Source organism: Triplophysa dalaica, chromosome 3, assembly GCF_015846415.1.
Source record: "Triplophysa dalaica isolate WHDGS20190420 chromosome 3, ASM1584641v1, whole genome shotgun sequence".
Taxonomy (NCBI): domain Eukaryota; kingdom Metazoa; phylum Chordata; class Actinopteri; order Cypriniformes; family Nemacheilidae; genus Triplophysa; species Triplophysa dalaica.
The window spans coordinates 4,971,045-4,986,966 of NC_079544.1; the positions used below are offsets into that span (position 1 = coordinate 4,971,045).

General features: G+C 40.3%; 1 protein-coding gene across 2 annotated transcripts in view; it reads left to right on the forward strand.

Moving 5' to 3' along the window:
* The first annotated feature begins 281 nt into the window (after positions 1–281).
* pappa2 (pappalysin 2) overlaps positions 282–15,922 on the forward strand; it is a 59,751-nt gene continuing 44,110 nt past the window's right edge. The window contains exons 1-3 of one of the 2 annotated variants that reach the window (XM_056742682.1): positions 282–1,146; positions 4,188–5,250; positions 13,290–13,438. In XM_056742682.1, the coding sequence (XP_056598660.1) occupies positions 282–1,146; positions 4,188–5,250; positions 13,290–13,438 (2,077 nt within the window). Of the gene's footprint in view, positions 1,147–2,722; positions 2,850–4,187; positions 5,251–13,289; positions 13,439–15,922 lie in introns of those variants that run through there. The other variant, XM_056742683.1, reaches the window with a different exon arrangement.

A 15,922-nucleotide genomic window follows, 5' to 3' on the forward strand; every position in this document is an offset into this window, starting at 1 on the left:
CCGGATTATATGCACTTTAATGCACTGAAACGAAGACCTAAAACCAGAACTAGCCTACTTCAGATTAATTGATGAAAACATGTAATATGCAACTACATTGCTAGAATTTTTTTTTTATATTATTATTAGAAGACATCCCTAACTATATCTGAGCTTTAAATCGTACACTTTGCCAACTAGGAGTCCTTAAAAACAGACAAACGAATAAACGAAATTGTATTCTTTAAAAATTGAAGTAACGGTCACCACTAACTTCATACTAAGTGCTTCTCGTGAATAAAATGATGTTTTGGAGACTACTGACTGTTATCCTCGCAGTATATCATACATGCGCTCTGTCGGATCACATGCAGAGGTATAAGCGGACGCTGGCGCAGAGAGCGGACAGAGCGCTGGCTGCTGCGGCCAGAGAGCCGTGCGGCTCCATCTGCCGCAGGAGACCCCCGCGCTCCGCGGTGCAACATTACCCCCTAGCGGCCGTGCTCGGGCGGTACACCCGCCTGAAAGACCCGAGGGCAACAGAAAGAGCGAGGTCCTGTCCGAATGGATGCAGCTCAAACGGCACAAGTGATGCTCAAGTGCGTGATGACCCAATCTGGGATACAAACGAGAAGGTCAAATCTGATAAACAACAAAGGAGGAAAGACAAACAGCCATTCTCAGAAACCAAGGCACAGGGTTTAACTTTAAAAGTCATTAAGTCAAACAAGCTCTCTAAAACAATACCAAACAGACACTCAAAGGAAACGCGCGTGCCATCTATGCGGTGGGAGCAGCAGGCTGGTGATATGATGGACAGCTCCTCCTCAATGAGAAGGGTTGCACGCAGCCTCACAGACATCCAGATTAAACCCGCAGAAGTCCCAGAGGGCAAGAAGCACGCCCGCGTTCCTCGCAGTGATTACTCTGCAGAAAGTGAGGAGTTCTCCGGGGAGCTGGAGGGGCTGCAGAGCGCCCCCGGAGACCTTTGGAGTGCTGATGCGCACGACGTCCCAGCAAAGTGGATGACCGCCCTGTATTTCAGCGGCCAGGCGGAGCGGCTGAAGGTCAACCCCGAGTTTGATATAGATCTGCCCCGCTCCAGGTTCACTCTCGAGCTGTGGGTGAAGCCGGAGGGGGGACAGAATAATCCTGCCATCATAGCAGGTGGGTGTGTCTGTTCCCGAGTCTCATTCTCTAACAAAAACTGTCATGCTTGCGAGATGCGGGCTGCGATTCTTTTAAGAGTTCCCGAAATTGGTTTTGTAAGAAGTGGAAGACAAGCCTGTTACTTGTAATTGGTTATTACTTAAAACATCTGTTAATACTTTAAGAACGTCATTCATAATTAGCTGAATATATAAAAAAAATGTTGGACGTTGTAAGAGGCACACGACCAAAAATTCCACTCATATGAGTATGTGAAGTTACATTTATTCAACACCTCTTGCTTCAGTCCATGGCGCGTGCACTTTCATCCAAATATTGCGTCCCCTGTTTGAAGACATCAGTTGATGTGTAGGTGAAAGAGATGGAGGGTGGAGATTTAGAGGAACAGTGAAGTGGCCACCACCTGCTCCGTGTCCGGTCTGTTGGATGAAATAACTGTTTTAAATTCATGTGCGGGTCTGCGCTTGTGAGGTTTGATGCGCGAGCTGCTCATTCTGGACGCCGCATTCACGCGTACGCTGACAGCTAGCTGCCACCCGCCTCAGTTGTTTGATATACTCAAAACATTTTTTTTTAAGCAAGAAGTTGGCCGAGTGTTTTGACATTCAAATGGAATGGAGTCACAGTTGAATGCTTTTAATTTAATTACATCGTTATAACTACATGCATGCAGATAAGGTTGTTCCACTGACCGGTGTCGAAAGGTTTTCTTAAAGGGACAGTTCAACCCAAAATTATGTCTTTATGTACTCGCGCTCTTGTCATTTCAAACATGTATGACTTTCTTTCATCTGCAGAACACAAAAGAAGATATTTTGAAGAATGTTGGTAAGCAAACAACAGTTGTGCCCATTAACTTGCATTGTACTGTTTAGACACAAAACCAATGCATGTCAACAATGAGCGCGTTTACATACACAGTCTTACGCCGATTGTGCTTAATAATCTGATATACGTAAGGTCATGATAACGCGTAAAATGGTTTTCTTTTATCGGGGAATGGTCATAAACGGCTTAAGCAAAAACCGATCGGCAGTGATTTCACGCTGCATGTAAACTCATTAACCGGTTTTCTCTCAGTTTTGTTTAAGCGCGCATGTTTCAAAGCGCAATAGTAAAAGTCCCAAACGAACGTAATTGTTTAAAAAAATGTATTAAAGTCCGCTATAGAATCATGCAGTTGATGTAGAAACTTCAAAGGTAAGAACTATTGTTGCATATGCAGATACTGCGGACATGACAAGAGATATACAAATTCAGCTTCTGACCGTTTTCCCGCTGCATTTTTAATTACTAAACAGACTATCGACATGACGTCACGGCACCAAAGTCTCACATTTCAATTTAAACGCGGTTTTCTGCGTAGCCGGTTTAATCCTATGCATGTAAACACGTGAAAACAGGTTTCTTTTAAGCATGATTTTTGATAAAAATCTGGCTATTTTGTGCATGTAAACACACACAATGAGTACCGCCCTTGTTCGGTTACCAACATTCTTTAAAACGTCTTCTTTTGTGATCTGCAGATTAAACAAAGTCACACAGGTTTGAAATGACAAGAAATATGACATACTTTTAATGTTTGGGTGAACTATCCCTTCCATGCTCCTGTTAATATTTTTATAGAAACAAGTAATAATTCAGCAACTCAGGAACAGCACAGAAGGTGGTGGATCCCACAGGGAATCATGCATAATCGGGTAAATGTGTTTTGCTGTACGGCTGGTGCGGAGGGTGAATGTGAAAATGATTATATCTGGACGTGCTTCTGAGACATGTTCCCAGTAAGAAGAACAAAGCCCAATAATCTTCTCTTGTAACCTGCATGAGGTTTTCCTCTGCCATGGATGCCAAAAAGCATGCTTTCAGAAGAAGTACTCGTGGTGTGCAAATATTCTTCCTTTGTTTTTGACACTAACACTTAGCCTGATGAGTCCATGAGTCATCGATCAGACCTCAAAAGAACCTTCTTAGTGAATCTATCATGTGATCTTAAAATCATCCACCGCTTGTATAAAATCAGTGTAGTAAAATCTTATAAACCACTTAAATAAATCAGGGCGTCTACCATCCAGAGGCAAATATTGTTAAGATGTGTTATTTCACGTCATCAGTGCTAAAATCGAGTGACTCGATTATCATTCGCTCCAGCTTCTTCTGAGGTCAAAAGCTTTCTCGTAACAATCAGTGGACGGATCTATTGTTATGAAGCCAGTTTGCAAAAGTGTCATGCTCTGCCAAATGAGCATTCAAAGGTTTTACTGGAAATGATCATTTCGCTTACTTTTTTGTAAAAGCTTAGTGATACTAAGCAGAATGTTTCAACATTCTCTCTCTCTCCCTCTCTCTTTCTCTCTCTCACACACACAACTTATCATATCAAAGCTATCAATCAAACAAGGTTACCAAGAAAGTTTGTCTAACTTTCCATCTTGAGCCAAATTCAGCACTCAAGCTCTGAGGCACTACTATTAGGAGCATTTATTTAGTTAGATAGACGTTATAAAAACAGTAAGATAAGAACTTAGGCTCTTAAAATGTAGTATCTTCCAAGTGGACGAAGCTCTGGATAGGTTTATCTTCAAATGCATGACTTCAGGGCCGATACATGCAGAAATGAACAGACGTCGTCGCATACCAAGTCTGCATGCTCGCACGCACACATCTGTGGGAGCTGAGGCTTTTCCATTGAATGAAATTTCAGTGTGGTCCACGGCCCTAAGGATATTAAGTTTAAAACTACCCATCACTTGTTTTCTGGTATTGAGGGAATAATGTATCTGAGTGTGTATGTAATGCATGCATATGCGTGTGGGGAGGGTGAAGGGGTTCCCTGAACTCTCCCTGTCCTTCAACTGAAACATATGGCTGCCAGATGTGACTCCTTACAAACATAGGTTGGGAATATCGGTGGATTTGTTAAATGAAAATGACATAAACTTTTAAACTCTTTAGATAATAGAATTTGTTACTCAATCTTGACACCTGATGACTTTCCATTTCAGTTAATTGACGTCTTTGTTTGTCGTCTTTTTCAGGGGTGTTTGACAACTGCTCGTATCCCCTGAGCGACAAAGGCTGGTCCGTCGGTATCCGGACCATTGACCCCATGGGAAGAAGAGATGGCCGTTTTTTCTTTTCCCTTCGCACGGACCGTTCGCTCCAGTCCACTACTATCACAGCACATCAACGCTACCAGCCGAACAGTTGGACTCACATGGTGGCAAGTTACGACGGCCACAAGATGGTGCTGTACATAGACAGCTCCAAGGTCGGCGAGAGCAGTCAGCAGTCAGGCGACCTGTACAGTTCTTACATCAAGACCTGTCGCCTGTTTCTGCTGAGCGGGGACCAATCTGATCGCGAACATGGTTTCCGCGGGCATCTAGGAGGCGTTTCTCTATGGGGTTATGCACGTTCTCAAGAGGAGCTTCGTGAAAGCCATCGCCACCGTGCAGAGAGACAAGCCGCGCTCCTGGAGCAATGGTCGAATTTCTCAGAGGTCAAGCATCAATGGGTGCCTTACAAAGACCGTCACAACCCAGTCGTTGTAGGACTGCCCATTCCAGAGCCCATGCTTGTGTCTCCACTCCAGCCTCCACCTTGTGGCGTGACTGTCTGCGACAACCCAGACATCGTCCTCAGTTACAACCAGCACTGGCAGCTGCGGGCGGAGAAGCACCTGCGTTACCGCATCGTCAACATCTGTAAGGATCACGGGACTGACCCCACAGTCTCTCAGGAACAGATCCAGCTTCAACATCTGGCCCTGGAACAAGCCTTCCGTCCCTACAACATCACATTGGAACTCAGCATCCACACAGTCTACAACACCTCCCTGCAACAACGCTTCATTCTCAGCAACTGCCACATTGCCAAGGTGGGAAACCGCCACTGCGATCCAGAGTGTGACCATCCTCTCACGGGGCACGATGGGGGAGACTGTTTGCGCATGGGGCCCTGCTACAACTGGAAGAGGAGGGATGGAGTCTGTAACCCAGAGTGCAATAGCATTTACTATGATTATGATGATGGTGATTGCTGTGACCCCGAAGTCACAGATGTGGCAAAGACCTGCTTTGATCCCGAGTCTCCTCAGAGGTGAGCTTGTGTTTTATTGTGGTTCCACTTTGAAAGCTGAATTTAACTCCGGAAGGATATACTCTATAATTTCACTAGGTTGTGCAAGAGAACTTTCCATAAAATTTGGCCAAGTGTAAAGATTTATTTGTAAACAGAGTTGTGCGTCATCCTTAAAGGGGCAGTTCAACCAAAAACTCCAATTTGATTTTTATTTACTGACCCTAAGGCCATCTTTTTTTTGAGTAGAACCATAAAGAAGATTGTTTGGTAAATCCGCAGCCCTCTCTGCTTCATGTAATAGGAGTCTATGGGGTCCACCTGTCTAAGAGTTCCTAAAGCACATAATTTGACATTTTGACGTTTGACGTTGATATTTTCATAAATTTGAACGTCATTTTTAATAATATTAGCCATACTGTACAGCCTCAACTCTCCCTTTCTGCAGGTGGCGCTAAACTTACCAGACGCTGGTATGCCATCAGCCAACAAATACTACAAGACGAAGATTATGATTGTGTGCAGAGGCTGCACATATGGCTAATATTATAAAAAATGACATTCAGTTTTATGAAAATATCAAAAGATTCGCTTCACGAAACGTCAACATGTCGCCAGGAGCCGGTTTTTGGAATTATGTGCTTTCCTTACTCTTAGACAGGTGGACCCCATAGACTCACATTTAATGAAGCAGAGAGGGCTGAGGATTTACCAAACAATCTTCTTTATTGTTCTTCTCAAGAAAAAATGTCACCTACATCTCGTATGGCCTGAGGGTGAGTAAATAAACGGCAAATTAGACTTTTTGACTGAACTATCCCGTTAAATTGAATTGAGAATGTGTTTTATACTCTTCCAATAATAAAACCGTTAGGTCTACAATGAAGTTATAAAGGATGAATTTCTTTTAATTACATTTCAGTACATTTCTCTTTATGTTATTTCAATTCAAACTCCAACTCAAAAGCATGTGAGATGTGGCCAATTCAATTTACATTGTAACTCTGGAATGGAAAGGGAAGCCATATTTAATTGAACAATTTTGCCCAAGATGCTTTATAGTGCCTTTAATTAATTTGACCTTTAAAAGCTGAAAAAATTATTCTGCTTTACAAAAGGTTTAAAACGGTTCTCGAAAATGTAAGAAAGAAATGTTTCTTTTAAGAACTGTTGAGTGAATGTTTCTTTGGGAAAAGAGAGTGAACCTTGTACGGTGACAAAAATAAATTCCTATGGATTATATTTCAATTCTGCCAGTTTATATACAACACTCTTAAAAATGATGGTGCTAAAACACTTTCTTAGGTTCCACAAAGAACCACTCGGCCAAAGGTTAAGCAGGTAACACAGTCACACATAACATCATTACATCAACCACTTTGCATGTACATTTCTTAGTGGATGCGTTCTGACCAAATAACATCTCCAAGCCTCGAAGGGAAGATACACGTGAAAAATATTTTGTCCCTCGCAGAGTTTCTGTGCTTGTTTTGGGTTCAAGAAACTGACAAAAGTTATGCGCTTGTTAAATGTTCTCACAGCAGCACACCAGGAAAAAGGAAACCAAAGTGTCTTATTGTGAAATAGTGTTCACTTTTTATTTTCTTTATTTTCCTTTTTTACATTTTCCTGATTGTCAGAGTATTCTCTATTACTCAACATGCAAAGCGGCCTTCTGGAACTGCTTTAAAAGGCATGCAAAACTTGGATACAGGACTGAGCCAAAGTATACACTTAATGTTTCTAAACAACAAAACCAGAGGTCTCGACTCATGGTGAAAGACAAGATGATTTTGCTCCCGTACAGATCGTGTGATGGCTTGCCACAGTGTCTCTCAAATTTCTGATGGTACATAAACTTTAATGCAGAAATTATGCAAACACAAATTTTTACTCTGGATGCGATTAATCGCAAATAATCGTTTGACAGCCCTAGCAGGAACACAATCTTATTGAAACTCCCTTGGAATTGCACCCAAATACTACTGAGATAGGACATTTTTACATTTCCACTGATGCCAGTCTCATCGTGCAACAGGCCAACCAGCTGTTGTCATTTTATGGTTGCTTGAGAGCGAGTTGCCCTTAAAAGTTGCAACTCTGTTTTTGAAGAGTTCCCGCTGAGAATAACAGGGCCCCAATGATACAATTGGATGATGGTATGAAAAACACTTTTTTTTGTAGTTTTGCACTTGGACAGTTTGAAAAAGAACAACAGCAAGTTTATAGCCAAACCCCACAAGCAAAGTGTTTCTTTCTGTTCAGGTCTGAGTGACAGTGAGAAACAAGGAAGAAAAGGGAAAAAGAATAGAGTGGTTTATTGTAAAACTTTGTGTCAAGGTCGGAGGATAATAGATCAACTGAACACCCTTGAATCACATCAAAACTGTTTCCACCGAAGCCAGCAGTTTGTAGAAGTGACCTAGAGTAGCATACTGTCCTTGGCATACCATATTAAAAAAGCATTCCAAAGCCACTAAATACCCCAAAAGCATACTCCACTGTCATTCAGTATACTTGGGGTGTGCAAAACTACATATTTTTCTCAATCCGCTAGGCGGTTGGTTTACTAAATTACTCCTCACCTAATCTGTTTTAAGGAAGTGATATGCAATTTGCTTGATTTGGGATGTGTTTTTATGGGCCGTTTATTTAAGACACATTCTTATGTCCAAACACAGCTAGATGGAGCCCATGGGTCTTGTTGTCAAAGGTAATGTGTGTAATTTCAGCTAAATTAGCAGAATTAAATAACAAACCAAACTGAATAATGATTGTTTCCAAGCTTTCCCTCTTGCTATTAGTTAGACAAACCAATACAAACTCATGGCAATTTTTACATTGTTTAGCAGGTGTCGATTCGTATAATCTGCCTTCGGCCCAGTGTTTTTGCAATAAAATAATTGTATGTTTTTATTCCATTCGCATGTACAAGATTATAAAAACGTTCCAACTCCAAAGTACTAATGTTTTCATGTGAGATCAGTTTGAAAAAACAGATAGTGCCACCCTCACCTACACCATTGGTTAAGCTAATGTTGTCATGTCTTGTAACACAAATAGATCATAATTACATTTGACATTTTTAGTGGCACAGTAATGACACACCTTACCTTAAAAAACCATTAGTGATGTTGTACTTAAAGTAAAAAAAGGGATGCATGCATGATAACCATGCACAATAACCTTGAAACGACGTTTCCAAAAGGGTCTTACAATGGAATAGGGGTGTCACAATATTCTGGTATTGACCATAACCGTAATACAAAACCCTGATCAATGTTGTGTTAATTTTACACATAATATCATATATAATAATCAAGTAGCACCTCTTTGACGTCATAAAATGGTAAAATTGAATTCTTTATGGAATATTGTATTTTTTTTTAATATTGAAGTGACCTACATATGCACATGTTGATTACTATTTTTAAAGAAGTTTTTCAAAAACGTCGACCTCCCCCCTTGAAATTAAAATAATTAGTTTCACTCGGATATACAGTATCGTCACGACACAGAATATAATACGATCGTTCCTTCAGTTTCATGCCAACTTAAAAGTTTAACCTTAAGAGCCATGGGTAAACCCTTCATCTCTGCTTTCCTTACATTTGTGTTATAAGCGATTCATTGGCCAGAAATAAAGAGAAAACACAAAATGAACACATTTTAAGATAAATATATATGATATTTATTTATTACAACATGTAAAGACATTTAAAAAAAATTCTGCTGTGAGTTATTTTGGCCAGAATAAACGTGTAGTGACAATCCTATATTGTGACCGCCCTACAATGCAAATTGTTTAATAGCTACTGTAAAGCACATCTGGATTAAATTCATCTGTACTGCACAAGAAGAGTCTTTGTGCAGGGTCCACAGGTCAGTTAAATATAGTCATAATCCAAATCTGTCGAAAATGGATTAGTTGCTTGTTGTTTGAGTCGGCCATCGTGACCCAAGGCTCCTGTAAATATGATGTGCTAATCCCTGCGAGACTAGACTGGGTTGACTGGTCTCAAACACTGAGCACTTAGAGAGGTCTTTCCTTACCATTTTGGAAGAGCGTATTGCTAAGAGCACAGTCCAGAGTTTGCAGAGGATTAATGCAGGGATGACATTTTGTTGGAAATTGTTTAGCGTGCTTTCAATGTGAAGGTCTGGGATTTTAATGTTTTGCAGTGTGAGTTATATCCCAGGTATCTGCTGCTGGGCAGTGAAGCATGAATACTTGCCAATGGCTGTCACTACACAAATTTGTTGTAGAAGCTGAGAGGAACAGCACATGGGAAACCACCAGGTGCATTCTGGCAAGTTACAGAAATGGAACGAGAAGAAAGCAAAGCCATTTTCAGCCAGAAATGTAGGGCAATAGAAGTCAACTACCTGATAGCGTTTCTCTTTAGTAACTAACAGTGATAGATGCTTAGCAATTTCAAATGATTGATTTATGGATTCATATTCGTTGCAGTGCAGGACACGAAGATCGTTTGACTCGTGGCTTTGGTTTTTGATTTCGTCTGTGTTATTCAATAGGATTTGTGTTTGGCTGAAAAGTGATTCAGACACATTTTTAAAGGACATGAATTAAAATCACAATTTTAACCCAAGCTTTTGTTATACAAGAGGGAATCTTATTCACGAGAACATCATGTTAGTGTCAGAACTGAAAACGTCCTTGTTACTGAGAATACATCTGTTATTGACACCAGGCCCAGCAAAAGCAAGGTTCTGGAATGCACCTATCTATGACGACATTGATAGGTTGAACACCACCTCCACAGAAAAATATCAACGACAACTTCTCTAGTCCCGCCCACTGGTTAGTGATGACAGAGGTATTAATTGCAGAGGTTATCTGTGATCTTAAGCCCGTGCAAATCGCCATCTCTGTGATTTAGCGGGCTCATATATAATTTTTCAAGGTTTATACACCGTTTGCGAATAATGGATGCAATGGAACAGAGGGTTTGTAGGGCTGGTCTCAAAACCTAGGTAGACGATAGCCTATTACTTATTGATTTCGATGTTTTTGGATGTATATACACGCAAACGTCATAAGTAGACCTCATATAACACTATAAAACAATAAACAAGTACAGTTCATCAGACCTTTAGGTATATGTGACGTATATGTCAACTAACTCCATGAGTTTGGGGCTGGACTACCTGTTTGCTGACAAATGAAAAACAGTGGTGGTCCATTGGTGTGAAATGTGTTTAATAGTGACATTTTCCTCAATCAAATTTACAGAATAAAATTATATTGTGCACTTGGACCAACGTCGTCATTGAACATTTTACTTTACTTTTTTTAACTTTTTTATGTTATGTGTTTTATGTTTTATTGTGTTCACACAGTAGTATCAATAAGTGCAGGTCAAGAGAGCAAACCTTCACATGGTACATTTTTGTGGCAGAACCCACTTCAGGGCCCGTGCTGACAGTTTTGCATTTTTTCTGTTCATTATGTTGTGGAAATAACTTGTGTTTCACATTTTAATTTGCTGTTATTTCTGTCATATTGTGTTTCTTCCCTGAATATGCAGAAATAGTTTAGTGGCAGTCATCGGTTTTTGTGGTCAGTATTAGACGTGGTAAACATTCCTCTGTGTGATAGCTTGGGGAAAATAGACAGCATGTTTTTTTGATTATCTATCTGAGTAATCTGTTTGCATAGAAATACGTTCTTCTTGAAACATATTTAACGGCTCGACTGGTGAAAACTGTCAGTAAGTACTGCTCACTGTTATTAGTTAACCACTAATGCACAGACAGGCCGGGTGTATTTATTTACATAAGGCATGAGACTGATTAGGCCTACTTTTGGTCTAACTAATCGTTTGAGCCTGTAGAAAAATTATTGATGTTCCCTCCCACACAGTAAAATTATTTGTTATTTAATTGTTCAGAAGTATGTATGCCAGTCAAATTTATTTGATTTACAATATTTTTAAGTCAAACTAGTATTGTTTGTTGAAAATGTCAACTAATCTTTAGCCTCTAGTACCATTTGTTACATTGACTATGAAAACAATCCCTTGTCCAGTTGTCTTTGTTTATTACGTGTATTTACCCTATTGGTTAAATGGAAATTAAAAGTAAGAAGAGGAACACAGCCTGACAATGATGCAGACCAAACTTGGCCACTATACCAAGCAATACGTTGGCTCCTTTATTTTCTGTGATACATTGTTTACTTGGTTTCATTCCTTATTAAAATTAACTATAGTTAATGCTGTCATATAGATGACTCATTTATTTTGGAATCGATTAATACATTTGACAGCCCTGGTTTTGCTATAGTTTTTTAGATTTATTGTATTAAAACTTACAGCAACCACATATTTTACTACTGGAGTAACCATTGTTTAACCATGATATTTGGATGTAAAACTATGATTGTAGAAATAGTAATCAATGGTTAATACAGTTTTGCAATAATAAAATAACGGTGTATTTTTCTTAAGGGATAGGTCCTATAGTTTGTAGTATCCATCTAATGGATGTGCTTTATTTGACATACGTTGTAAAAGTGAGTAAATATGTAACAACTGTGAATAATAAACAGTAAAAATTAAATGTAACTTAAGCATCTGTTCTGCTGCAGAACATAGTTGTAACACGACAGTCCTCAATTTTAAGTCATACCCAATATGTTAATATGAATTGTTTGAACTATTTTTCTGAATTAGTCCTAGGAGGGATTTTGTGAATTGGAGCATTTAAAAAATTTGGCCCAGCTTTTGCTTATTTAATAAATAAAACATAAAAGTTACTCTAGTTGGTCTATTCTCACGTGGAACAGGTCCAGGGCACAGTAGGTGGTTCAGCTAATGAGCTAGACCCTTCGGCATGATCCAAAGGGCAATAAGAGCCAGACCTCTTTAAACCAATGGGCCGATGATACGAGGTGCAAAGGCTTAGCAGCTATGAAAGCAAAAGAGAAAAATGACATGTGACATGTTTCAAAAGTGAAAAGAGGTAAACATCACACATCAAAGCACTTCTATGAAGATTTCTCACAGCTGGAAGTGGAATTAGAGGGAGGTATTCGTTCCATGCGCGATAACCAGTTCAGACAATAAAAACCTCCAATCATTGTAACGTAAAGCAATTGTTTTCATGGCTGTTTTTATTAAAAGCACTTGTAAATGTCAGGAGGCGAATTTGAAAACATGTTTATGGTGTTGAACTGCAGCATGTTCTATAGTAGTTATTGTATAGTTTCTTTAAAATGAATAGATTAGGTTGTTTTTCAAAAATTTTCATTGTTGCAAACATGGTGCAAAACATGCAGGAAGATAAAAAAGACAAACATTTGAATTACATTAATAAAATACAGTATATAGAAAATATAGAACACATGGTATTATTTCAACTTTCCTCAATACAATATACTTTGAAGAAACTGAAGGTACATGATAGATCATAATGTCATAATTTACTCATACCTCTTGTCATTTAAAATCTTTTTGACTTTCTATCTTCTGAAGAACACAAAAGTAGATATTTTGAAGAATGTCGGTAATCGAACAACGGCAGTACCCATTGACTTGGTTTTTGGATTTGTGTCTAAACAATAGACGTCAATGGGTATTGCCATTGTTGAGTTACCAATTTTCTTTAAAATATAATGCGTTTGTGATTTAATTAAGATTTAATTAAACTTATTGCAACATCTAAATCTAAAACATACTTATTAGACCTCATACCAATCAAATTATTAAAATAGTTGCAATTGAGTCCATTTATATATAAACTCAACAATTAATGATGTGCCAGGACCCTCTAGATTGAAAGTCAGAGACCCTTTAAAGAGTGATTTATCTTACTCTGTAAATAAATTCCAGTTGCATGCAAATATCCCATTTCTACAACGGAGTCTGTGACTGAAAATTTTGTTTTTTGGCTGCTTCAGTGCTGGTCATGTAAACCAGAACAACATAAACAAAACACTTTCTGCATCTTGAAATCTATGCATTTCGGTCCATCAAGGATGCATTCATGTTCATTTAGATTCAAAGCATTGGCTTGACTGTGTCTCAACATCTCTGCAGGGCTTACCTGAGCGTGAAGGAACTGAAGGATCTGCTTCATCTCAGCAGTTCAGACACACTTAACGTGTTCTTCGCTAACAATTCAGCTCGCGAGCAGCTTGCTGGGGTCGCCACCTGGCCATGGGCCAAAGAAGCCTTAACACATCAGGGTAAGACTTCCACCTTCCTTTCATATCATCCCAACGGGATTGAATCACTCTACCGCTTCAGTGGACAATGTCAATATCCAAACCTCAGATGTTTCCTGTCACTATATGGCCCCAGCACATGTGTTTTGTTGTCAGGCTTCGTTCATTCACCTTTAAATCTTTCCCTTTAAGAAGCAAATTCTGGTCTCTCCCTCCTTGTTGTCTGCCTTTGCCTTTACAAGATTAATGGGGCGTAATGTCGAGCACAAAAGAAAACACTTGCTGCACGCATAGATTTCCCCGTAGATTGCCCCTTAATCATTAGGCCTTTCCACCGGGAGAGAAGAAAAGAAACTCGACAACAACCAAACAAAAACAAAAGAAGGGTATTACCCTGTTGCCATCTTCATTCAGCTGCCAGCTGATTTTATAGTATTCATTGATGCTGTGTTTTACAGCTTGTTAAAGTGGAATGGCCTCATTTACGTCCAGCTCCTTTAAAGAAGAGATTTCTCTCAAGCAGGAAGGGCTCTCATTGGTTCAGTGTGCATGAGCAGACATTTTGCTCTTGGCTTCTTGCTTTTGTTAATTAGATCGCTTTGGCCGGCATATAGAATGTGAACTTTTAAACCGATATTAGTGTGAGCAATAAATGCCACCTTAGACTAGTTTGAATTCAGTTATTAATATTCATTCATGGAAACTTACAAAATACAAGATTTTTTACACTTTATCATTTAACTGCTGCTATTGTATTGGGGTTTTGTTAAAGATTTAAACTCTACATTCCTTAAGATTAATTTTGAATCAAGTCTAGTCTTTTGCAAAGGTTGAATATATTTGTAAGATCACATCACTCACACGAATTTTTTTTTCACGTTCGGTGTATCCAGCAATACTCAATGCAAAGACACGTGTAGATGCAAATGCACGTAAATCTATAGCCTTATGCTGGGTTCACACCAAACGCGAACATCACATTCCACGCTCTTTATTACTCCTGGCAGAAGTTCGTGATTTTCGCATGAGTGACACGATCTGACAATTTTTTTAAACCTTATCTGAGGACGAGATTGACACTAGTTTGCGTCTATATGCGTTTTTGCACTGACTTTGTGCTTTCATGTACTTAACTCGCCCAAAACGCTTAATTCGCGTTTGGTGTGTACCCAGAGTTAGGGGGGGTAAAGAGAAGAGGCTTCAGAATTGCTTTTTTCTAATAGTCGTTCATCATAGTATGATTCACATCATACACATTCTTACAAATTAGTCACCTCGTAAAATACCTTGTGAAAAATCTGTTTGAAACCTCACTCCTGGAGCAAGACAAAACACAAACTCTATGATTAATAAACAGACAAAACACAAAAAATAAACACAAACTCGATAAAAACAATCAACAAATTTTCAAGGGGGACCTAAAATGAAAAAATAAATTACAATAAACAAAACAAGCATAAATATAAGTTAAAATCAAGATATTTCAAAGGGTATGTTTATGTTTATAATCCATCCATCCTTCTTCTTCCGCTTCATCCTGGGCCGGGTCGCAGGGGCAGCAGTCTAAGAAGGGATGCCCAGACTTCCCTCTCCCTAGACACTTCCTCCAGCTCTTCCGGGGGGACACAGAGGCATTCCCAGGCCAGCCGGGAGACATAGTCCCTCCAGGTCTTCCCCGGGGTCTCCTCCCGGTGGGACATGCCCGGAACACCTTCCCGGGAAGGTGTTCAGGGGGCATCCGGAAAAGATCCCCGAGCCACCTCAGCTGGCCCCTCTTGATGTTGAGGAGCAGCGGCTCTACTCTGAGCTCCTCCCTAGTGACCGAGCTTCTCACCCTATCTCTAAGGGATCACCCAGCCACCCTGCGGAGAAAGCTCATTTCGGCCGCCTGTATCCGGGATCTTGTCCTTTCGGTCATGACCCACAGCTCATGACCATAGGTGAGAGTAGGAACGTAGATTGACGGGTAAATCGAGAGCTTCGCCTTGCGGCTCAGCTCCTTCTTCACCACGACAGACCGGTACAGCGACCGTATTACTGCAGAAGCTGCACCGATCCGTCTGTCAATCTCCCGTTCCATCCTTCCCTCACTCGTGAACATGACCCCCAGATACTTGAACTCCTCCACTTGAGGCAGGAACTCTCCACCAACCTGAAGTGGGCAAGCCACCCTTTTCCGACTGAGAACCATGACCTCAGATTTGGAGGTGCTCAAATTCTCATCCCAGCCGCTTCACACTCGGCTGCAAACCCTCCCAGTGCATGCTGAAGGTCCTGGTCTGATGGGGCCAGGACAACAACATCATCCGCAAAGAGCAGAGATGAAATCGTGTGGTCCCAAAACCTGACACCCTCCGGCCCCTGGCTGCGCCTAGAAATTGTGAAAAATTATGAACAGAACCGGCGACAATGGGCAGCCCTGCCGGAGTCCAACATGCACCGGGAAACAAGTCTGACTTACTGCCGGCAATGCGAACCAAGCTCCTGTTCTGGTCGTACAGGGAC